Raw genomic sequence first — 25,514 nt, 5'->3', positions numbered from 1 at the left:
GATAATTGAAATGGATGATTTTAATGATTTTAAGACTCTTACGAATGTTGTAGTCTTAGCCCAGCATTTAAAATTAAGTGTAAAAACATTTTTTCAACAATAAAACCAATGCGTTCGACATTTTAGGAATAACTCTTAATTCCCGGTCTCTCCTCAGTCATTTTATGATCATTTGCTTCTTTTATAAAAGGGGGGCAATTGACTTAAAATTAGTGAGGACGTTACACCTTGTAATGGGGACTTCAGCTATCTCTTTCTAGGCCAGTTTTGCTACTGGTGGACAATAATGGTGTGAAAGATTGTAATCGACCTTAACCTTGAACATTGGTTGCGCTCCTGAACTCTTTAAGTGGGCCTTTTTGATCTGCTTTTGTTTTCTCAACATCTTCTCTACTCCTCTCTCTCAGGATTGTGCCTCCACTCCTGCGTGTACAGACTGCTTTTCCAGCAGCATGGACACAAGAAGCATAGTAAGACGATTATGACCCACATAAGGCAGGCCCTTTGGAAAATGTTAGGATTGAATTAGTACTGAAATGATGTCTTGATCTCTGGGAAGTGCTTGGGAAGCAGAATGAAGAATATTTTAGTAATCTTTAAGGGAACATGTAGGAAATAGTTGGGTATCTTCACTGTTCACTGGGTGAAATGAAAAATTATTTAATAATGAGCATAATCACGTCTATTGCATTACTTGCTTTCTGCTGCACATAAATTTACTGTATATTTTGTAAAAGAGCATAAATACTGTTTGATATGAGTGAATGGTAAATATAAACGTTTTAATTTGATGGTTAGAAACAAAATCTCACATTTTGAGGAAATTCTTCAAACTATAAGATGATAAATTGGCAGATAATTACTAGAGTGAAGAAACAGAAATCATATTCTTAGTTTTCTAATTATAGAGGCATAGATTGTGGTAGTGTCTGCTATTATGAGAAGTAAATGTGGGTTTCAAATGTTTCTGTAGCTTATTTTCTCAACCTTGATGATAAAAATAATGCATTTTCTTTCTTTTAATATTGCATTTCTCTAATTCTGTTTAACAAGAGTTTTTGCTGTAACTGTATTTTTGTAACTAAGGGAAGAATTTATTACGGAATCTATTGTAGGTTGCAGTAGACATTACTGCATTTACTTGGAATGGGGGCTGTAGATTATTTGTTCATAGCCAGTTTTACCTATTAATGTCTGCTGGATACATTTTTTTAAAAGGAATTCTTCACCTTAACATGATTCATATAGTTTGACTTGAAAGACTAGGACTTCGTGTTTTCATTCATTAATTCCCTTAACCAGTACTTAATGGATGCTAACCATTAAGCCTGAGGCAAGGGTTGCAGTGGTACATAGGTGAAGCCAAGTGCACAATCTCTTGGCATTTATATTTTCGTATCTTTTTAAAAAGAAAATGTCATCAGCTTCGTGTAACTGTAGATCTTGTTCTGCCCGGTCCATTCTCAGCATCTTACAGAGTCTACTTTGCTTTTTTCACTATTCAAGAGAGAATTTGAATCGAATAGGCGAATATGAATGTGTTTTCACCAATGAGAAAACAAGATATGCTACAGTGTTTTATTTTATAAAAAGTTGTCATAAAAAATTTCCAATTAGTATTTTGGAATTACGGTGACTTTTTTTTGTTTTGGGGCCAAACCCAGCAGTGCTGTGCTCTTACTGACTCTGCTTTGGGATCACCCTTGGTGGAGTGCGAGAGACCCTGTGAGGTGTCAGGGATTGACCGGGTATGGGTATGCAGGCTTAAGGATGCTGTCTTTTTGGTTTGTTTTTGGACCACACCCAGTGGTGCTCAAGGGCTGCTTGTGCTCAGGGGGACCCTGGCAGTGTTCAGGCAGTGCCCTTTGATGAAGGGCATCAAACCCAGGTCAGCCACATATGTGAAAGGCAAGTGCCTTAATCCCTCTATTCTCTCGGACCTAAGAATGTTTTATTTGCCAGTGAAATAAAATTAGTTTCCACAAGTACATGATAAAATGTAAGCGTTTGCCGAAGGTTTTTAAATTTGTTGTAACAGTGTATTTATTTTGTGGTTATTTGGGCCATGCTCTCTAGTGCTCAGGATTCATTCCCAGCAGTGCCTGGAGGACCTCATCCAGCCATTGGGGATTATCTCTTTGTGGCTTCAGTGTTTTTTTTTTTAATGTAAAAGAAAATTTTGATCTTTTTTCTTTTTGGTGTTTGGGCCACACCTGGTGATGCTCAGGGGTAACTCCTGGGTCTGCCTCAGAAATTACTCCTCACGGTGCTTTGGGACCATATGGGACGCCGGGATTGAACCTGGGTTTGCCGTGTGCAAGGCAAATGCTCTATGTGCTGTACTATCGCTCTGGCCTTGAAAAATCTTTTTATATGTGGTCACAGTATCTAAAAGGTTGAGCCGTGGCCAGGGAGATATGGCCTCCGCGCTGTTGGGTCCCGGCCCTGAGTGCTGCTAGGGATGCTGCCACCCCCAGCCCCTTTCCCTTCAACAGAGGCTCGGACAAGACACCGAAAATGAGCTGCTCTTTCCAGGCATGGCAGCTCTTCCTGCTGACTTGGATTTAGGCTGTTGTTGGCGCCACAAAGTAACTGTCTCTGTTCTTCATCACTTTGGAGGCAACCCCTGGCCCTGTGCTCAGTGATGTTTTTGGCCTCTTGTATCTCCAGCTCCCTGTTCAGAGTTCTGTGCCTAAAAAAGGTTTTTGAATTTACTGTACTTTTTTGTTGTTTGTTTTGGAGTCATAGCTGTGGTGTTCACAGCTTACCCCTGGCTCTGTGCTCAGGAGTCATTCCTGGTTTAGGAAACTGCATGTCATGCCAAGGATTGAACTTGGGGTTGGCTGTATGCCAGTCAGATGCCCTGTGCAAGGTGTCAACTCTGTGGCCCACATGAATGTACTGAACTATTTGAAGTGTATAGATAAACCTTTATAAAGTAAAAGCATTTTCCCCCCCTCAGGCTCCCCCCCCCCCCCCCACTTTTCCAGGTGAATGTTGAGGAAGAGTTTGCTAAAATACCTGATAGAGTAATAGTATAGTTTCTGTAACAGGTTTGCTCTGATGAAAAGTGTATGACTTCGTGTTTTTGATGTACTTTTTGTTTACCAAATACCTGTTAGAAATAAGCCACTTTGTGATTTGCGTACTCCACCCTCTTCCCTCGTCATGTCCCATGTACCTTTTGTTTGACCTTGTGAGGCCAGGTGTGCCCTTTGTTTCCAGGTGAGGAGACGGCATCATCTCCGAGTTCTGCCACACGGCCTGTCCAGGAGCCCACGCAGCCACTGTGCGGAGCTGCCTTTTACTCTCGTGAAAAGCAGAATCTTAGTTCGGGTGTTTCGTTTCATATTTTCCTTTTTACTGGCATGTTATTCAGATAGAAACTATGCTCTTCTCCCCCTTTATATTTCATTTTTAGAACTTTAGATTGGCAGGAAAGTTTTAAGAATGATGCACTGTAGCACTGTCCTCCTGTTACTCATCGATTTGCTCAAGCGGGTACCAGTAGCGTCTCCATTGTGAGACTTGTTACTGTTTTGCCATATCAAATATGCCACGGGGAACTTCCCAGTCTCGATAGCTTGCTGGGCTCTCCGAGAGGGATAGAGGAATTGAACACTGGTCGGCCGCGTGCAAGGCAAACGCCCTACCTGCTGTGCTATCGCTCCAGCCGCCTAAGAATGATAGACTTTAAATTTTTATTTGTTTTTGGGCCACATACTCCTGGCTCTGCCTGCAGAAGTCACTCCTGGCAGTGCTCGCGGACCTTATGGGATGCTGGGGATTGAGCCCAGGTCAGCCACATGCAAGACAAATTCCCTAATAAGTGTCACTGCTCTGGCCCTGACAAAATTTTGTTTTGGTGGTGGTTGTTTATGTTTTGGATCATTGTGCTCAGGGGATCAATCTTGTGTTCGATTCAACTGGGGCTGGCCTTCTGCAAGGCAAGTGACCTGTACATCACTTAGGTCCTAAGAATGAGATTTTTTCTATTTCATTCTAATTTCTTTGTCTCACTAAGTTAACCATACTTAGTTTCTTGTTGCTTCTTATACACATTTTTTTTTTTGGTTTGTTTTCTTTACTCTTTTTTTGAGCCTCACCAAGTGGTGTGCAGGGCTTACGCCTGTTGGTGCTTGGGGAACCATATGGGATGCCAGGGATTGAATGCGAGTCGGCCATGTGCAAGGAATCCACCTCACCCTCCACTGAATCGTTCCATCCCTCATATGATCAATTTTATTTCTAAATAGCTATTTTTCTAAAATCTGTGGCATTTTCATGTAATAGCATAATTACAAGCGGCCAACATGGCCGACCCGAGTTCGATTCCTCCACCCCTCTCGGAGAGCCCGGCAAGCTACCGAGAGTATTCGATATGCCAGACACAGTAACAACAAAGTCTCCAATGGAGATGTTACTGGGCCCACTCGAGCAAATCAACGATCAACGGGAGGGCCTTTACCTTATTTACCTTATTAGCATAATTATCTAAAAACCGGGAATTAACATAAGCAATTATTGGCAGACTTTAATTAGATTTTCCTAGTTGCACCAATGATGTCCTGAGTAGGGAGAGTTAATTTAACATACCTGGCGTTCCTTTGTAGTCTCTCCAGTGTCCTTTTAATCTAGAGCAGTTGCTGATTCTTCTTTGTCTTTGATGAGAACAGGCCAGTTATTTTTAGAGTCCTCTCAGTATAGAGTTGTCTGCTGTTACTTCATGATTAGGTTCAGCTCATGCGTTTTGGCTGGAATACTCCAGGAGTACTAGTGTGTTCCTCTCAGAAAGTACCCGATGTCTCATTATGCCATAATAGGACTGTTAATTTTTATCTGCACAGTCTCTCTATTCTAAAATTGCTATTTACCCTTTTGTAACAAGTACCTTATGAGGAATCTTTCACTCGTTTATTTTGTCACCCATTTGGTTCTTGCCTGAATCAGTTCGTACCAGGAAAACTGCGAAATGGTGATTTTTGAAGTCTTCAGTGTTTATCACATGATGTTCTCCAAGGGCGTTTCCTTCTCTCCACTCGTTTATCTATACACTTACGTGTATGTATCAGTATGAAGTCACAGATCCTTGTCGTTGGTCTTTGATACCATACCCAGTGATGCTCAGGGGTTACTTCTGCCTCTGCTCAAGATGGCTCTTGGGGGCCCCTCGGGGGTCCTGGGGACCGAGCCGAGTCAGAGCATGCAAGGCAGACGCCCTTCCTGCTGCGCTGTCTTTCTTGGCCCCTTGGATCCTTTTCCGTTTCAGTGATTATTATTGGTTTGGGGGCCTCCCAGCTTGTTAGTTGGGACTGTTTGTTCTGGAGGCGTTTCAGGGAACCATGCGTCTGTGCCAGGGGTTAAGTCTGGGCCTCCCATGCACAGAGCTCCAGCCCTTTGAGCTGTCTCTCTGGCCCTCCTCTTCTTTTTTTTGATGCCTCGGTTGTGTCCATTTTGACAGTCGCTGGGGTTGGCACTGGGGTTTTGCCACTTGCTCTTTGCCCCTTCCTTCCCCAGAGGGTGGGCTTGCCCAGCCAGCCCTGCAGTCAGCCATTCTCTCGTGGAAGCTCCTGACTTCTAGAGGCTGTCTGTGACTAAATTGAGGTAGAGATGAAGGACATGTGTGGCTGTGCGTGTTCATACATGTGCTACATTTTTCTATTTCATATGGGTAGTGTGTTTCTGGGGCAACTCCAGGGCTTGTTCCTGGCTTTGTGCTGAGGGATCTCCTGGCAGTGCTCAGGAGACCGAATGAAGCCAGGGACCAAACTGGGGTCTCCTGTGCATGGCATGTGTGCAGACATTATTTTAGGTTCTGTGTACAAAAAACAACAAAAAAACCCTCGAATCTCTCCCCTCACTTTTTATATGTCTATATACTGAATAAAACTGCATGTTTTTTCTTACATATTGGAATTTTTATGAAACTTCACTTTTCATCTTGCGGAGTGTTCTTAGAACTGTGATAGAAATGCAGCAGCACAGTTAGACTGTAAGTTCTGCTCATTGCTTCCGCTTGTCCTTTCTTAAGTTACGCTTTCTATTTGAAAACAGTTCTGTCATGGAGCTCTGCACAGTGTACACAAGTATATGCAATCTACACAGTATATAAAACTGCATAAGTATACCCAGTACACAGTGTATTCAGCTGTGTACAATCTACAAAGTATCTGCAGCTGTATAAGTATACCCTGTATACATAGTATATGTATATAGCTGTGTACAGTCTACACAGTATTATACAGCTGTATATAGTATACAAGTATATACATCTGATAAGTGTGGACAGTATACAGCTGTGTACAGTCTACACAGTATTATACAGCTACACAGTATTACACAGTATACAAGTACATATAGCTGATAAGTATACACAGTATATACAGCTGTGTACAGTAAATACAGTATACAGTATGGCTGTATACAGTATACATAGCATATGTAGCTGTATATAGTACACACAGCTCTATGCATTATAGCTGTACTAACTTACTAAAGCAAGGTGTCAGTAATGGGAGCTAAGAACCCTGTCTTAATTTAGTAGTAAGTACATGTATAATTTAGAAACTTTTTAGCAGTGTCATTCTGAGTAGATAATAGCAAAACCGTTAAGGCCTAAATGAATGAGAAAGAGTGATTCTTAATACTCCTCAGGGCCAGTGGTATGGAGCGAAAAGCTGGAGCATATGCTTCTCGTGGTGGAGCACAGGGTTTGTTCCTGGCACCGACTACTTTTTTGAGCACTGCGGGGGTGCCCCCTTCACCACTAATGCTCTACTCAGGCCCTAAGAGTTCAGCATCACGGTGAAAGTGGTGGTTTGTATTGATTTATTAAAATAGGGAGAAATTCTTCTAATATACTCCTTTACCAAATTGTAACTCAGTGATTGTGTACAGATTTTTTGTTTTGTTTTTTTTTGGCCACACCCATTGGTGCTCAGGGGTTACTGCTGGCACTGCTCTCAGGAATCACTCCTGGTGGTGCTCAGTGGACCATATGGGGTAACGGGGATCAAATGTCGGTCGGGCCGAGTGCCAAGCAGGTGCCCTGACTGCTCTGCAGCAGTCGGTAGATAGGGTTGCCGTGAACGAGCACTTCTACTAACTGGACTGTTGCTCCATTCCCAAGTTTCATACTTTTGTATTGGTGCTTACTTGAAAATTGTTTCCTTGAGATTTTTGGAGGTTTGTCCTCTGAAGGTTCCAGACAGTCTTCTTTCGGGATGGGATTGTCTTTCTAGGGGATTATTGGTCAGCTGCGCTGCTGTTGAGAGCTGGAGTTTGCAGTGCTTGTGGGCTACCCAGGCTACAACCCAGTGATGGTCAGGGGACCGTGGTGTGCTGGGCACAGTACAAGTCGTACGTTCAGTCACTGTTTACCTCCTGCGTATTTCCCACTCCCCAAACTCAACGGTTATTTTCTTTTTAATTTTTTTTGGGGGGGGGTGTTGGTTGGGCAACACTTAGCAGTGCTCAGGGTTATTCCTGGCTCTGTACTCCGCTATTCCTCCTGGCAGTGCTTAGGATACCCTATGGGATGCCGGGGATTGAACCTAGGTTGACTTTGTGCAAGACAAGCGCCCTGCCTACTGGACTATTAACATCAGCCCCTGTCTCTGCCTTTCTTTCCCAACTCCCCCTCCCCCCCGCCCCCCGCCCCTGCACTGCTTGGCAGCTTTAGGACACTGGCTTTTATTTATTTATTTTTTTCCTTTTGGTTGTTGAGCCACATCTGATAGTGCTTGGACTCCTGGCTCTGCTCTGCACTAGGTTACTCTGGCGGCCCTGGGGAAGCACGTAGGCTGTGTGCTAGTGCCCTTGCTGCTATTCCGCAGTTGGTAGATAGGGTGCAGTGTATTGGAATTTTCATCACGATAGCTGTTGAGGGGTACATGTGACAGGATCAGACCTGTGTCTCCAGTGCTAGCAGCATATGCACCAGCCTGCTCCCACTTTCCAACTCCTCAAGCCATACCACCAGAAAACAAAACTGGGGGCACATCCAGGGGTGAGGTGAACATGAAGTCATTACTTGTTCTGCACCCAGAGATCACCCCTGGTGGTGGTCAGAGAATTGAGCCATGTGGTGCAAGGAATTGAACCACGATTGGCCCCGTGCAAGGCCAGTGCCTTGCCCTGTCTTTTATCTCTATGGCCCCTAAATAAATTTGGGGATGATGAAGTTTGTTATTTTAATAATTTCAGTCCTATATGAAAAGTGAACTTCATGAAGGTTGCTTTCAATTAATGTTTAAACTAGCAAATTAAGGAGAGGTGACATCATCAGTAGATGTGCAGCCGTTGTTTCCTGTTGTCTTGGTTAAACTTTTGATGACTGGATTGATGTTACGAAGGGGTGTGTCCTCTGCAGTCATCTGCTGAGTATATCATTGGTTGCAGAACCGTGGAGTGTTGTTCCCAAAAAGTTGAGTGCAAAGAACTGTTTAAGACATGCCTCTTTAACTTTGTATCATTTTGAATTTTGTTAGATTTTGTAGACTTCATGAATGACTGGAGGACAGTGACAGTGTAAACTTCAGTGTCTCTACACGTAAAACTAAGATTGGTGATTTTTTTATGTAGTCATTCTGAAGGTAGAAAAGGTGAGAGAGCATTGTGATACTGTCAGTAATTGACAAAGTATCACAGAGAATGAAAAGTAATTGGGGTGGAGAGGTAGTGTAGGAGTTAGGGTTTATTTACATCCTGCTGGTCCCCTCTCTTCTAGGCTCCATCCTCAGTTTCCTGAGCACCACCAGGGTGCGCTTCTGAGCACAGAGCCAGCATAAGTCCTGTTGGCTGTGGCTCTGACCCCCTCCAAAGACAGGCAGGCCGGTGGCGAGAGGAGTGATACTATTTTTTTTCTCTGCTGTGGGACAACTGCTCATCTTTGTTTTTATTTTTCAGTCTTTGTGGCTCTTTTATTTTCCCGAAAGGCCTTCTGGGTCCTTAGGACTGTGTCGTCTCTCTCGCTCTGATTCTTATTTCCAGCGCTCATTCCAGACCTGATACTCCCTGGGTCCCAAGGGAAGGCCGTGCTCCTGGCCGTGCCTGCCCGTCTTCAGTCACGTGTGTGGCTGGGGCTGCATGCGTGAGATGGCTGTGTCCCTGAGGGTCCCCGGCAGCAGGTTCTCTGGGTCAGTGCTGCTGCGTGTGGGACCCCTGGGAGCCGAAGCTGCAGGATGGGCGCGACCTTTTCCCAGCCTTGTTTCCTTCCCGTCACCATCCCCCCCTCCCCCCCGGTCTGTCCTGCCAGGTTCCCTATTTGCACGATTTCCTCCTGAATCCTACTGTCCTGTCGCAGGGCCCCGCTGCTCTCTCCAGGAATCACGAGCACATTGCCATTGAACTCAGGCCAGCTGTGTGCAAGGCTAGAGTCCTGCCCTCTCCAGCCTCCTAAACTTGTCATCTTCCACAAATGACTGCCTTGTAGATGTCCTTGATGTGTCAGTAGTAAAAATCGTGTTCCCAAACACTTAGCATTCTCCTAGAACCTCTCATCTATGTAGGTTTAGTCTTGAAATCTGAAAATTTTGAAAAATGTCTTGTATCTTTCCCTGTTTCGCTATTCTCAGAAATAGCACCTCCCTCCATGTCTTCATACTTCTCCTTGGTTTGCTATAGTCAGTTTTTAATTGACTTTATTTAATTTTTGGGCCACATCTGGTGCTACTCAGGACTTAGTCCTGACTGACCTCAGAGATTATACCTGGCAGTGCTTAGGGGACTATATGAGGTTCCGGGGAATCAAACATGGGCAGACCATATGCAAGGCAAGTGCCCTGTCTGCTATAGCATCCGCCAGCCCCCTTAATTGACTTTTAATTCACTGTTTTCTCTATAATCATTTACTAAATTAATCTCTTCAAATGACTTTTGCTGGAATCACTTTATACATGTAAACACTTAAGATTTCCTTTCTACTGTTTATTTTTTTTTTCCTTTTTGAGTTACAGTGGTGGTGCTCGAAGCTCTGTGCTAAAGGATTCTTTGCTCCGGGACTGTATAATAGTGCTGGGGATTGAACCCAAGTCGGCTGTGTGCAAGTCAAGCACCCTACTTGCTGTGCTTATCACGATAGCCCTGCCTTCTTTGTACTTTTAAAAACTTCAGGTTTCTGAATTTAAGGAAGGCGTTTTCAAAGATTATTTTTTGAACAAGTTATTTACAAATATATGACATATAAGTAATCTTATAAAATATGGATTTTACTCTGTAAAGCTATGTGCTGTATTTTCTGTCTTATTCTAGATTTAATGATTCTGCAAATATGAAAACAGATTGTTGAGATTCCAATGTATTCACATTAGTAAGTAGGTACTTAGTACTCTTTAGAATCACTGTTTATAAAGAGTTACTGGTGGATGTTTTACAAATAGAACTCTTTACTGGAGTGGAGTCACATTTGTAACAGGAGTGCTTGTTTTTTTCAATCGTGTGTTTCACTTTTTTTAAGCAAATCTGCCAACTGTATACATATATATTTTATATATATATATGTATATTTTGTGTGAATATCTGCCCAGGAGCCTCTTTCATTTTGCTCCACTAAATTTTGCCCCATGTCTTTGTGAAGCAGCAGTCTTGAGGTACTCACAGATCCCCAACTTTCAAAATATTTTGTGTTGAGTTCGGAGCAAGTCCTGAGGGCTGTGTGGCCCACAACCTGTACTTAAGGCTCACTGTCAGGGCTCAGGGACCATATTCTGTACTGGGGATTAAATCTCCAGCAGAGGCAAGTCAAGCATCTTATCCTCTGTACTTTTCCTCTGGCCCCTTAAAAAATTCAGTGCTTCATACAGACAAGAGTAGGAGTGGAGAATAACAGGTTCTCAGTCACTGATAGTTTCCCCATACTCCTTTTTAATATATACCTTCAAATTAGTTCTTCAAGTTACTGTCTCCATGAATTTTCCTGTGATTACATTTTCAAGACCTTTGATATTATTAGTCAAGGTGATTGGGAAGTTTCAGGATATTTGAAGAACCTATGTTAATAATGATATGCCGATGACACTGCACTTAGGTCTTCATTACTAGATATTTGAGGTAAAGACCTTCTTGTTGTTTTTCTTTTCTAATATGCTAGTGTGTGTACATATCTAGTAGTTAGCTAATGAACCTGATTTGACTTGGTCCACATGTTAGCTTGGAACCATGGCTGTGTTTGGCATTGCATTTCAGTTTTTCGTTTTAGCAAAACAATCCGAGAAAATTGTGAATGTCGTCTTTCCGAAACGAAAGTAGTGGTCGTATGCAAGTGTCACTGTACAGCATTGTAAATCACAGTGGGAGTTCGTTCAGTGACTCCTCCTACTACACTGACATATTTCCACAAATATCGGCATAGCCTTGTAGATCCTGGCGGTTCTTGGGCCCATATGCCATGCTGGGGATCAGACCCTAGTCTGCAGCAAGCAAGACCAGCACCGCGGAGGCCCAGCATCCCACCGCCAGGGGACGGGAGGGGGTTCAAGGCAAATGTTTGACATTCCAGGGAACCGTGAATATGGGCTTTTAAAAATGAATGCAAGGGGGGCTGGAGCAATAGCACAGCGGGTAGGGTGTTTGCCTTGCACGCGGCCGACCCGGGTTCGATTCCCAGCATCCAATATGGTCCCCTGAGCACTGCCAGGGGTAATTAATTCCTGAGCGCAGGGCCAGGAGTAACCCCTGTGCATCGCCAGGTGTGACCCAAAAAGCAAAAAAAAAAAAAAAAGAAAGCAGGCTGGATCAGTGTCATTTTTCTTTAAACTAAAGTGCATAATAAGGGAAATTGTGTTATCAACCAGTAATCGCATAAGTAAATGCAACAAGAATAAAACTTTTTTAAGATAAGTCATGTACTTAATTTTAGTTTTTGTTGTGTTCTTTTCTGATTGAGCTGAAATAAGGTTTCATCTCGTGGATTAGTTGTGGTGTTTATAAAGTTAAATGGAAGCAGTGACTTGAAATAGGCCAGGGAGATAGTTCAGAAGTGTGGCCTTTGCTCCATTCGGGAGGTCTCAGCACTGCATGACCCTGCGAGAGTAGCCCCTCACGGTGCCAAGTGTGACCCCAAGCCGCCCAAACAAAATAACCCACCCCAAATAGCACAGACTTTTAAAATGTGACAGGACTCAATTCTTTTTCTGTTTGTTTTGGGGCTGCAGTTAGTGATGCTCAGGGTTTTACTCCTGGCTCTGTACTCAGGAATTAATCCTAGCCATAGAGTGAAGCCCGGCACAGGGCAAGCGCCCTACTTCTGTGCTATTGCTCCGACCCCTATAGAAATTTTCTTTATAAGAAATTTGTTGCGCATGTTTAGTTACAACAGATTTTTTTCCTGAACGTTTTTTCTGGTCTTTTTTTTCCAGACTTAGTTCTTAGATTTATAAGGTTGTAAGTATTGCTAATACGTTGTATTTGTCAGTTTTACGTGTGAGATATGCCTCTCGGAGAGCCCAGCAAGCTACCGAGAATATCCCGCCCACCCGGGCAGAGATAGAGCAAGCTCCCTGTGGCATATTCGACATGCCAAAAGCTGTAATGATAACAGGTCTCCTTGCCCTGACCCTGAAAGAGCCTCCAGTCGTTGGGAAAGACGAGTAAGGAGAGGCTGCTAAAATCTCAGGGCTGGGATGAATAGAGACGGTACTGGCACCCGCTCTAGTAAATCGACGAGCAATGGGGTGACAGTGATACATATGAGATATTACCGTAGTCCTACGTTAATATGTGTATCGTGTTTCTTATTGGCTAATTTACTACATATCTTCCTTGACTTGTTTTCATTTCTTGCTTAGTCATATAGGGTTGGTATAAATATAATCACCATAATGGTCCTTTACTTCTTTAAAACGTCACTACTGAAAATTTTATAGCTGTTCCATTATTTATATTTTGGTTTGGAGGTCATACCTGCTGGTTCCCAGGGTTTGCTTCTGGCTCTGCACGCAGGAATTACTCATGGCTGTGCTGAAGCCATGGTGCAGCGTGGAGGGCGTTTGCCCTGCGCGCAGCCACCCCGGGTTCGATCTCTGGCATCCCATATGGTCCTTCAAGACTGAGTGGAGAGCCAGGAATAACCCCTGACCATCACTGGTCTGCGACCAAAATGCCAAACGAAAAGAAAATGCCCAGGAATCACTCATGGTGGTGCCTCGGGACTATCTAGAATGCCAAGGATTCGACCCCTTGAATTCAGCTGCGTTCCACACAAATACCCTACCTGCAGTACTCAATCACTGGATCCCAATTCTCATATTTACCATCAGGTTATTTTTCTTCCAGATACTGTAATTTTAGTCACAAAATTCCATTTGATTTCTTTCTTTGCTCCTATTGCATTTATTTCAATGTTTTGTCCTTTATTGAGGGTTTTTGTCCTCCTTGAGGATGAGTTTTGGTAACTTTAACATCAGCGTTACCTTGGGTTGGCATTTGCTGAACATATTTTTGGGGGTGTGTGGATGTGTGCACATGTGAACATTTTGATAGGTAAGTATGACTTATACTGGGCATTTTCAGTATTGTTGGACTTTATTAAAATTGTCTGAGGAATGTTGAGTTTTTCTTTCAACCCTCTTTTGGTTTTGGGGCCACTTGTGGCAGGGTTCAGGGGACCATGTGTGATGCTGATGATGAAACCCTGGTCTGCCTCGTGCAAGGGAAGTGCCTTACCAGCTCTACTGGCTCTGTGGCCCATGCAGAGTTGATTTTTATCTTCATTACATATCAGAGTGCGAGTTCTGTCATGTGTCTTGTGTTCTTGTGGTGGTTTCACTGTAAGTTTATAGTTTTCAAAGCTTTTTTTTTTTTTTTTTTGGTAATTTATAGTTAGGTTCTCTGCCCCTCTCGCAGAGCCCGGCAAGCTACTGAGAGTATCTCACCCGCACGGCAAAGCCTGGCAAGCTACCTGTGACATATTCGATATGCCAAAACAGTAACAACAAGTCTTACAACTTGTTGTGAGATGTTACTGGCGTCCGCTCAAGCAACGGAAGGACAGTGCTATTCTTAGGCTGGGGGTCAGTTTTGGCGTTGACTAGAGGCTTGTGTAGATGTTATTTCTCAGAACTCTGCCCATGTCTCTGAGGGTAATGGCTCCTTTTGATTCTGCCTGCTCTGGGATTAAAACAGGAAGCATCACAAACATGACCTCAGCTTCCTCAACTTTCCCCTGCTCTGCTCTCCAGGTCATCAAGCAAGTTTGCTTTCAGCCTCCAGCCCATTTGCTTTGCACTTGGCAGTCTCAGGCATTGTCTTTCAGGTAGAGTCTGGAGTCTTTTGTTCCAGAGAGAAAGAGTTTTACTCCCTCTTAGCTCACTGTTTGCGCCTACGAACTCTTTTTTTTTTGGGGGGGGGGGGCGCATTTGTTGTACTCAAGTTGCCAATCTGGGTGAGGCTTGGTAACTGGCCTGGTGGTCCAGTGCTGGGGCTGCAGGATGCCCTGTAGTGCCACAGAGACTGCCAGGGATCGAGCCTGGGTTGGGGGCTGGCTAGCATATGCACCTAACTACGGTTACTCTCTTCAGACCCTTGGTGTGCACGCGCGTGTATGTGTGTAGGTGTATCCCATGTTGAAGGTTTTAGTATTAAAGTATTCTTGTTTTCTCTAAGACTTTTGCTTCATTGTATAATAGTAGCACCAGCAAATGAAGGATAGTGTAATATTGGGAGAGCATATTTCATCTGACAATGCAAACCTTCAGCTTTTCTTTACTGAGTTATTTCCAATGGAGAAAGATCATTAAGTATTTTTGTCACAAATGCTAGCACCCCTCCCCCCCCGCCCCGAGTTTTTGGGCCACACTTGGAGTTGCTCAGGGCTTCATTCCTGGTGGGCTTGGTGGGCTTGGGAGAGGCATATGGGATGCTTGGGAGTGACCCTAGGTGCTGAGGGCAAGGTGAGCCCCGTACCTGCTACTCTGTCCTTCTGGCCCCAGGGCTAACACTATTTTTAAACCACACTTTGAATTTTTAAATAACTTCCCATTTAACAGTATTCAAAACTAATACTAATTTTAGATACCTGCTTTGCTTGAGGAACAGAATATTCTGCTTAATGAGAAAAAAGGTTATTTGTTTGAGAGTGCTGTAACCTGGAAGAAACCTGGATAGTTTTTAAGTTCTAAATTGTCTTACAAACGAACTATAAGTTAACTTATAAACTAACAAAATTATATATAAATATATAAACACTTATGTTTTGGGCAACCAGGAAGATTGCTCAAAGAACTGGGGTTTATGCTTTTCAGCTAGAGTGTTTTTGTTTGTTCTCCTTTAAAACTTGTTATGTAGGTTTGATCTAGACAGATGTTTCATTCTTTGGTTTGATAATTTTCAGAAAACTGGCCTTTCCCTTCTCAGATTCTGGATTTCAGTCTAAGAAAGGTATATAATTTTACCTTCGCCACATATTGTTTATTTCTACTTTGTTCACAGGCCGTCGCTTATTATCTTCTTTTTCACCCTTGTCTACATCCTACTGTTTCCATTAGAATGTTGCCTGATTCCAACATCATGCCATTAGTCCCCTGAGGTTAGAGGCCTTCTGTAATGCCCTAATTGAGAGTATCTGTAACGAGAGGTGAAGTGCTGGGTTATAGATGTTTCTATACTTTTCATCCCCCCCACCCACTTGGCGGGGGGGCTTAGTGACACTTAGGCCCGTTGATGGTGTTGGGGGACCCTGGGTGGCCACAGTCATGCCTGGGCACCTCTACTGAGACCTCGGATGCCGGAGAGTCCTTTTGAAGCCCCAGACATGTGTTCCAACCTTTCACCATCCCCCCGACCCCTCAGTTATATTTGTGACTAGAAAAAAAAAGTAGGTACACTTTTGAGAAGATGGCTGTTGCTTATATTTTCTCTCTCTCTTTTTTTTTTTTAAAAAAACTATTATAACATTCACATTTTATGTGCTTTGGTGTTAATTGTTACAGGCAGTTTAATTTTTCCAAAGATGCATTTCAAACTATGAAGTTTTCCTACTTGTATAAAATGCTACTACTCCTCATAAAATGAGGAGTGATGTCCTAAATTCCTGATCCGGGAGTCTTGGCAGAATATCCATAACAGAACCTTTAACTTTTGCATGTTAAATTTTAAGAAATTCTGTTTGGTGAGAATATTGACACAGTGGCAGTAGACCCATGCTCATTTCAATCATTATTGTAAAAGATACTTGCTTTTAAGACCTAGGTGGCGGCAGGGCATAGAGATAGTACCATACTTACCTTGCACCTGGCTGACCCAGGTTTGATCCCTGACACCCCTGTCATGGTCTCCTGAGCACTGTCAGGAGTAATCCCAGAATCCCAGAGCATCGCTGGGAGTACCCCTCCTCCCCCCCAAAAAAAAGACAATTAGAAGGGGCTGGACACTAGCCCCTGTAACGCCCGCCTGTCCTTCGCCAACTACAAGACCAAGATGACTGCCCTCCGACGTCCTGATGGATCCATCACATCCTCCAGAACGGCAATGGAGAAGATTATCCATGACTTCTACTCAAATCTCTTTGACAGCCATGTCCACTTGGCGACATACCAAATTCCACAGGATGGATATGTCGTTCCCAATGTTCTCCCTTCTGAAATCCGACACGCCATTTCATCGGTAAAGAAACAAACAGCACCTGGCCCAGACAAGGTCAGACCTGAACACCTGAAGAACCTGCCTTCAGTACTCATCAATACACTGGCTCGGCTCTTCACTCACTGCCTGTCTGAATGCAAGGTTCCGTCCCAATGGAAAACCAGCAGGACCGTACTACTGTTCAAGAAGGGAGACATCCATGACATTGGCAACTATCGCCCGATCTGCCTATTGTCTGTCATCTACAAGCTGTTCACTCGAGTCATCCTGAATAGGATTGGCAGAACATTAGATGAAGGACAACCATGCGAGCAAGCAGGGTTCCGCAAAGGATTCAGCACCATCGACCATATCCACACAATAACCAAGCTCATTGAGGTTTCTCGGGAGTTCAAGATGCCGCTCTGTTCAACGTTCATTGATTTAAAGAAGGCCTTTGATTCTGTTGAGACAGAAGCAGTCATTGAAGCCCTAGCCAATCAGGGCATTCAAGCCCAATACATCAGAATCCTCCGTGAGCTGTATTGCGGATTCACTACCAGGATCTCACCATTCTACAAAGAAGTGATCGTTGATGTCAGGAGAGGGGTTCGGCAGGGTGATACCATTTCACCGAAACTCTTCAGTGCCACCCTCGAGAACATCATGTGACGACTGGAATGGGAAGGAATGGGAGTGAAGATAGATGGTCGGGAACTACACCACCTCCGCTTTGCTGATGACATTGTTTTAATAACACCAAACATCAGCCAAGCGGCACAAATGCTGGCCGACTTTGACCGTGAGTGTGGAAAGGTAGGACTACAGCTGAATCTTACGAAGACAATGTTTATGAGAAACAGCCTCGTTCCTGACACCCCATTTGCTCTCAATGGAACGACCATCTCCGAATGTAACAGCTATGTGTACCTAGGTCGAGAGGTCAGCATGACAAATGACCTGGCACCCGAGCTGCGCAGGAGGAAGAGAGCGGCTTGGAACACCTTCAAGAATGTCAAAGCAATAGCTAAGAGGACGAAGAACCTCCGGCTCCGGGCACATCTCTTTGATTCCACTGTTCTTCCTGCATTAACATATGCCTCAGAGACCTGGGCCCTACACAAACAAGATGAGAACGCTATTCAGGTCTCCCAAAGAAGAATAGAAAGAGCTATGCTTGGAATATCACGTTTCACTCAAATGAGAGAAAGAATCCGGAGTTCTGACATCCGTCGACGATCAAGAATCAGGGACGCTGTCTCATTTGCCAAGGGGTCGAAAATCAGATGGGCTGGTCATGTAATGAGATCTAAAGATGACCGCTGGACTAGAGCTGTTACCGACTGGATTCCACGGGATGTCAAAAGACCGCGTGGCCGCCCACCTACCAGATGGTCAGATTTCTTCGTCAAGATCATGAACGATCGGTTTGAGGCCCTTCATGTTCCCGGAGTGAACAGATGCCATTGGGCTACACTAGCGCGCGACAGGGACAAATGGAGATGTTACTGGCGGCCGCTCGAGCAAATCGACGACTAACGGGAAGTTAAGTGATTAAGTGATTAAGAAGGGGCTGGAGAGATAGCACAACAGGCAGGATGCTCACTTGCCTTGCATGTGGCCAACTAAGATTTGATCCCTGACACCCTCCAAGTGTTTGCTCCTCCAAGCATTGCCAGGGTGATTATTGAGCACAGAGTAATGCCGGCTGTGTCCCAAAACCTTCGAAACTTAGGAAAAGGATATTAGTTGCATTGTTTCAGAACCAAAATTCCTTTCAAACGAATGAAACTATGGCTCCTGGTGAAGGCCCAAGGGTGTGGTGCTGTAGGGCTCTCTATGCTGGGGGCTACCCAGGCTGCTGGTGTTCAGGGGGTCTGGCTCTGTGTATGTGGTTGTTGCCTGCACGGAAGGCGTTTGCCTTGACCCCCATGCTGTCTCTCTGGCCCTGACAGTGAGATCGATTTTCCCCGTCCATTCGTGCTGTTTGTGCATGCCTGGGGTTCATGCCCGCCCACAGCTCTAATGATGCTCCTGCTGTGGTGCTCACCGGGGTGCGCCTTTCTTTCTTCCGGGGTGGCCACACCAGCTAGTGTTCAGGGCTTGCTCCTGGCTCTGTTCTCAGGGGTCTGGCGCCCAGCTGGGGTGCTGGGGATGGAATCAGGGTGGGTTACCTGCAAGACAAGCGCCCTCCCTGCTGCACTATGGCTGCAGCCCTTTTCTTTATGGAGCCCGGACCTGGAGTGCTTGTGGGTACCTGTGGTGCTCCCACACATGCTTGCAGGGGGCACAGTCCCGCGGGAGCCTCTTACACTCCAGGGCTCCCAGGACCGCATGAGCGCAGCACACCTGGCCACCTCCTGTCCCACTGGACTGTTTCTCTCGCCTTATAGTCATACCTCCACTTGCTCTGGAAATCAGTGTGCTGGCTTCTGGGCCCACACAGAGCCCTGGGCACCAGGCTCACAGCCTCTGGCCTGCAGACCCGACTTGGAAAACACTGAGGCAGCCCTAGGCCTCAGCGACTTAACTTCATTCCGAATCGCCTGCTGGTAATTCCAGGGTTACGTTCTCTGCTCATCTTTGGTTTTGTGTAGTCCATCTTCTGTTGCTTTGTTACATGTTTATGTAGCATTTCGCTTAGTACCCCAAACCAAAAGTCCTAGGGACAAACCGGTGTATGGGAAAGGAGAACAGGTCTGGGAGAGCCCGAGGCATTTTGGGTCGAGAGTAGCCTTCAGCGTGACCCAGTGAGGTGTTCTCAGAGATGGCAGCTGCTGAGGAAAACGCTCTAATGCTTTCCAGTGGCAACTGGTATTTCATCTATTTTTTATTTGTTTCTATGCATATAAATGCAGAAGATATTTTGCTTTCTCGTTTTTTAAAAGATAAAATATTTTCTTAATTGTGGGGGCCACACCCCAGAGATGCTGGGCATGGGGTATATGGGTGGGTGTGTACCGCGCTAGGGAGCAAACCAAGAGCTTTGCCACTCATTAACCGCTTAGCCACATCCCTGGTCCCTAATTTTAGTGTTTGAGATTGAAATGAGTAATTTTAATAAATGTGTTAGAATGTCTGCAGTCACGTTAGACAGATGAAAGATTATTCCCAACTTTCTCGACAGTGTCAGTTTTCTGCTCTTGTCTAAAACATAACTCCAAACGTGGATGAGAGTGCCATGTATTTATTTCCTGGTAGCTGTGGGACCCAGGCGTCTGTTCCTTGAGTCCTCCCAGGGATCAGTGTGGTCGATGTGTTTGTTGGCAGTGTCAGGTCGTAATTGTCACATTCAGATCCTGGAAGCATACATGGGGCTTGGAGAGAGGTTGCTCTCAGTAATTATCTCCTAAATGACTCAGTTGTCAAGTACCTGTGCTTTAGAAGTCTCAACTTAGATAATTTTTAGGGGTGAGAGATACAACAGAGGGCCAGTGTGGGCTGGGGATGTTCCAATAGATTTATCTATCTTTCAGATGGTGCATGTAATACTTTGTACACATGAGTGTTTCTTACAGGAAACTTCCCATCTTGCCTTCTTGCCTTCTTTTTTATTTTATTTTTTTTTTTAAATGTAGGAGTACTGCTATTTATTCAGCCACTGATTAGGCTGATTGAATTGGGCATGAACGCCACCCATCTTGCCTTCTCAGCGCTCCAAAGAGAACAGTGTTTTAGTCAACACTCTGGTTCCTCTGATAAGCAATAATTTTGTTCTGCTGTTTCTTGAATGGTCAGTGTTAGGTATTCCTGACACTTTTTCCACAGTAGATGAGGCATTAGTTCTCATGTGCTATTCTTTTTTTTTTTTTCATGTGCTATTCTTAGCCTTCTGTAATACTTTGATTTTGAAATGGTGAGTCTGAAATTCTGCCAAATTATTTTCTCTTTCTCTCTATGGTGGGGCTGTTTGGTGGCTTGTGGTTTCCTCTTCGTGTCAGTTCCCAGTCATCTTAGCACATTTTCATTTTCTGGACATTTGTGACAGCCTCTCTGTTGATTGTTTTCCCTGCCCTATCCTGTGTGTGTGTGTGTGTGTGTGTGTGTGTGTGTTTTGTCTTTTGTTCTCAGACCACGCCTGGTGGTACTTACAGGTTCCTCCTGGGTCTGCACTCAGAGATTAATCCTGGCAGTGCTTGGGGGGCCATGTGGGATGTGGAGGATCAAATCTGGTTCAGCCATGTGCAGGGCAAGCGCCCTACCTGCTGTACCATCATCCTGGCCCTCCATTCTGTTTTTCATTGTGAGTTTTTATATATGTATAGTTTTTGATTTTGGGGTCACACCCAGCAGTGCTCAGAACTTACTCCTGGCTCTGTGCTCATGGATCACACCTGGCAGGCCTCTGGGGATCATGTGGTGTGCCAGAGTTGAACCCAGGTTGGCTGCGTGTAAGGCAAGTGCCCTGCCTGCTGTGCTATCACTCCAGTCTGAGTTTTTATTTTATTTTTTAAATTTTCATTTGTTTGCTTTTTGGATCATACCTGGTGATGCTCAGGGCTTATTACGCCTGGCTTTGCACTAAGGAATTACTCCTGGTGGTGCTCGGGGGACATTATGGGATGCAGAGGATTGAACCTGGGTCAGCCGCGTGCAAATCAAACGCCCTACCTGCTGTACTATAGCTCCAGCCCGTTTTTATCTTTTAAAAACATTCCTTTGTTGACTTTTCCAGGAGTAAGATGTTTCAACAATCAGGAGACTGCGGCCAGAGTGATAGTACAACGGGTAGGGTGTTGGTCTTGCATGAGTGACCCAGGTTCTATCCCCAGCGCCACATATGGCCCCTTGAGTACTTCGAGGAGTGATTCCTGATCTCAAAGCCAGGAGTAAATCCTGAGCACCGCAGGGTATGACCCAAAAACAAAATAAAAGGCAGCAGACCGTCTTGAAAGTATCAAGAACCCATTGGGCCTAGGAATTTTTGTGATTTTTGGCTGATTTCTTTTCGAATCTCCAAATCTTAGAGATTTGAGGGATCTTAGTACTCTCAGGATCTTAAAGGGATCGTTTTCTGAGAGATGGATTGGGTTGTTACCTATTTTAGTTTGTTATATTTTAGTTTTGTGGTCACACCTGACTAGACTGGGCCTATTCCTGGCTCTGTTCACAGGTCACTGTTGGCAGGATTCAGGGAACCATTTATGTACGATTCTGGGGAGGGCCGCATACAGGGATCTAGGGGTATCTCTTCCGTCTCTCTGGTCCCCTTGGTTTTTCTAGGTTCATCATTGGTCATTGAAGCCTAAAATTAACTTAAGTTTAGCCAAATTTGAGCAGGATTTTCTCCACATTTAATTCTCAGGAGTATGTCAAATAAGAACTTTTTCTAAAAATTTAAAATTCTGAAAAGTTCAGCAGAATTCACTTGGAACTGCTTGGGTTGGGAAAGTTACCCGCTGTTTTGAAGGGAGAGTTTGTGTGCTCGTGTGTGCTTGTGTGTGCATGCCTGTATGTTTCCGCATGGGGCCTCACAGGCACGGCGAGTGCTCTCCCCAAGCCTGCTCCTCACCGGCAGCTCACAGTGCTTAGCCAGAAAGTGAACAAGTGCCCACGGGTGGGGTTTACAGACACTAAAATTCAGCTCTTGGCCCGCATGTAAGTATATTTTGTTGGAACCCGTTATGCCCAGTTATATAGGAATTGCCTGTGGCTTCTTGTGCGTGGGGCACCTAAGCAGTCTCACTGTGATTACGTGTGACCTGTTATGCTCGAAATATTTACTGTGCTAATCCTGGGCCTAGTTTACAGGGGACACCTTTTTGCTTAGTTGGGTAGTTTGGGGCCATGCCTGGCGGTGTCCAGGGGCTGCTTCTAACCTGGTGATCTGGCCTTCTCAGCGGTGCTCCCGCCCTTTGAGCTAACACCTAGTGAGCTAGCTACTAGTGGACAGCAGTCGCGGCAGGAATTAATTTTTTTTTCTTTTGTGAAGTAGCAGCTAATACACTCAGTTTAAGTAAAACGTTTCTCTAACCTTGATTAAGTTATTGAAACTGATTTGAAGGACTTGTGTTTAGATCAGAAAACAGGCAGTTCACACCGTCCCTGAAAATGACAGTGAAAATGGAGAATGTTACAAGTTCAAAGTGTATCCTTTAGTGTATTTGAGGAGAGTGAATTAGACCAAAAATCCAGGACAACTCATTTGAAGTAGCCAAACAAACGAACTGGTCAAGACTGGAGATGTTTAAAAAAAAAAGTTTTTCAGTTTCTCGTGTCCCACTTTCCCTCGCTGTTGATGGTGCGGCAGGGCCTGGGGTGGGCGTGTGTTAAGTTTGTGTGGGCTGGTGTGCACCTGTTTGCTCGCAGCAGCTCCCCGGGTGGGATGCTGCCTGCGGTTTGCACACGGCCGTCCCTTCCGGAACGGGGGCGTGCTTGTCATGGGTGTGATGCTTACACGTGTGTCACCAGGTCTCACTCTTGCCTGCGGTGCTCACATAGCTCTGTCGTTGATGTGCTTTTAGGGGCTTGCACCCCTTTTTGTCGTGCCTTACATGTTCCAAGGTGAAAATTATTTGTAGAACTCAGGATAGCAGACAGCAGAGTCACCAGATGGAACTTTATTTTAATTACTTGGGTACTGGATATAGATGTGAGATTTGATAACGTTGGAGCATAGCAGAGGAGGGGAAGAAACTTAGATCTGGGAAGCAGAGCTCAGAGCCTGCAGGACTAGGTGAGCGCCTAAGGGAACTCCAGAAGAGTTCCAGTAGTCAGCTCTGGGATGCTAATGGGACGTGGGATGCTAACAGGAATCTGCCCCCTTCCCCAAGGCGATCCTTGCTGTTAGCCCCAGGCACAGGAAACTGGCTTTCCCTAACTCCCTGCAGAGCAGCAGCTCTGGCCACCTGCTTCCCCCAGAAAGAGAGTCCTCAGGCAAAAAAGAAGAGCCACCGCAGAGTCAGCTTCTGTTTTCCAGTGTTTACCACGCAAAGGCATGATGTTTTCCATTCTGGAATGAGTTTTGGAAATATGGAAATAAACACATTCCCTTTCAGATTATATGAAGAAATACGTTTCCAAATTTGGGATTGATACCTGATTAGAATGAAGGTTGAACTGACAGTCACGATGCTATTTGCAGTATTTATAAATTGCCAGTTGGATTTTGAAAATCTTTTTTTGAATGTTTCTTGTGTGCCAGACAGTGTCGTTCCTTGCAGATCTTAAGATTGAATAAGGACCAGAAAGATAGCCCAGAGGCCTAGATTGCATGCTTTGCGTGCAGAAGGCCCAGGCTTGGTCTGCGCTACCTCCTGGTTCCCTGAGCTCTGCTGGGAGGGACCCCTGGGCACCACGAGGTATGGCCTAGAAACCAAGAACAAAGATGAAATGTGGTCTCTTTTTATTTTATTTTTATTTATTTGAATGACTGTGAGATACACAGTTACACAGCTGTTTACGATCAGGTTTCAGCCATACAACGTTCTGGCACCCGTCCCGCCACCAGTGTGCGTTTCCCAGCATCAACGTACACTTCCTTCCCTCACCCCAGCCTGCCTCTATGGCAGGACCCCCCCCCCCCCCCCATCCTCCCTTGGGCATTGTGGTTTGCAATGCAGGTACTGAGAGGTTTTCATGCTTGTTGCTTTACCCGCTTTCAGCACCCAGTTCTTAACCCAGAGCGATCATTTCTAACTATCTTTGTCATGGTGGTCCCTCCTCTGTCTCAACTGCCTTCTCCCCCAGCATTTGAGATTGGCTTCCAACCTGGTCCAGTTCTCTTGGCCTTTGTTTCTAATGTTCTTGGGTATTAGTCTCATACTTTTTTTAAATCCAAATGAGTTCAGTCTTTCTTTATCTCTCTTCTTTTGCCTCATTTCACTCAGCATGATACTCTCCATGTTCATCTGCTTATAAGTGAATTTCATGTATCATCTCTTTTTATACAGAGAATTATTTGTAGACTTAAAAACGCTTCTAATGGGTTGGAACATACTTTATTTCTATTTTTCTTTTTATTAAAATGATACTGATCTAAAACTTGAAATTACTAGTCTTTGTGGTCTTAGCTGTATGTGACACTTAGGGTTAACGACAGTGGACATAAATTTGGAGAGAGATACTGAGGGGGGCTGTGTATGGTGACAGATGTCTCTGAATTCATTTGCTGAGGTGCATATACATTTATACTCCGGGCATTTCAAGAAGAACTTTGCTTTTCTAGCATAACCGAACACAGTTGAAAATATTTTTGTGTATAGCAAAGTTTGTTAAATTATAGCAGAAAAATAGGTGTTAATAGCTATTGGAGAAGTATGTTTATCGGACAAGTAAAATAAACACAGGGGGAAGATACCTTCAGAAACCAAGGTGCCAAGGGGAGAACAAATTGAATCAGTGATTTTTGAAAGAAAAACACAAGGACCAGCTGAATCATCCTCTTTCTGAACCCAAGGATAGGATACTCTGACGTTGGTGGGCCAGAGAGACAAGACAGTTCAGTGGGTAGGACGCTTGCCTTGCTCTGGGCCAACCCAGGTTCCATCACCCAGCATCTCATAAGGTCCCTCGAGCTGTCCCAGGAGTGATCACGAAGCACAGCCAGGTGTGGCTCCCAAACCAACATATAAATAAAAACATACTTTGGTAGTGGTGAATCTTCTTGTTTTTGGGACCCACTTGGGGGGTTCTCGGGGCTGACTCCTGGTTCTTCACTCCTTGCAGGCTCAGGGGACCATATGGAATGCTGAGGATTGAACCTCAGTTGGCTGTGTGTGTGCAAGGCAGGTGCCTTACTACACTATCACTCCGATCCTGAATATTTAACATCAGTCAGTGCCAGTCAGTGTTCTAGGGGAAATTCTTTATCGGGTGAAACCTTAACATTAAAGTTTAGTAAAGACATTTGGTGAAGAATTGGATGAAATGATCTGTGCTGATTTTTTAAATTTTTTTAATTTAAAAAATTTTTTTTATTGAATCACCTTGAGATAGAGTATTACAAAGCTGTTCCT

General features: G+C 44.5%; 1 protein-coding gene across 8 annotated transcripts in view; it reads left to right on the top strand.

Moving 5' to 3' along the window:
* The window catches only part of SCAF8 (SR-related CTD associated factor 8), a 183,206-nt gene that overhangs the window by 6,025 nt on the left and 151,667 nt on the right, over positions 1–25,514 (top strand). For 7 of the 8 annotated variants that reach the window (XM_056126377.1, XM_056126378.1, XM_056126381.1 and 4 more), the window contains exon 2: positions 408–470. The exons of the other annotated variant lie outside the window; for it this stretch is intronic. In XM_056126377.1, coding sequence (XP_055982352.1) covers positions 408–470 — 63 coding nt within the window. The remainder of the gene's footprint in view (positions 1–407; positions 471–25,514) is intronic. 8 annotated transcript variants of the gene reach the window in all.

This window comes from Sorex fumeus, unplaced genomic scaffold, assembly GCF_029834395.1.
Source record: "Sorex fumeus unplaced genomic scaffold, SorFum_2.1 ptg000061l, whole genome shotgun sequence".
In the NCBI taxonomy this organism is placed as follows: Eukaryota; Metazoa; Chordata; class Mammalia; order Eulipotyphla; family Soricidae; genus Sorex; species Sorex fumeus.
Note: the sequence above shows the minus strand (reverse complement) of the source record. Positions and strands in the feature narration are given on the sequence as shown.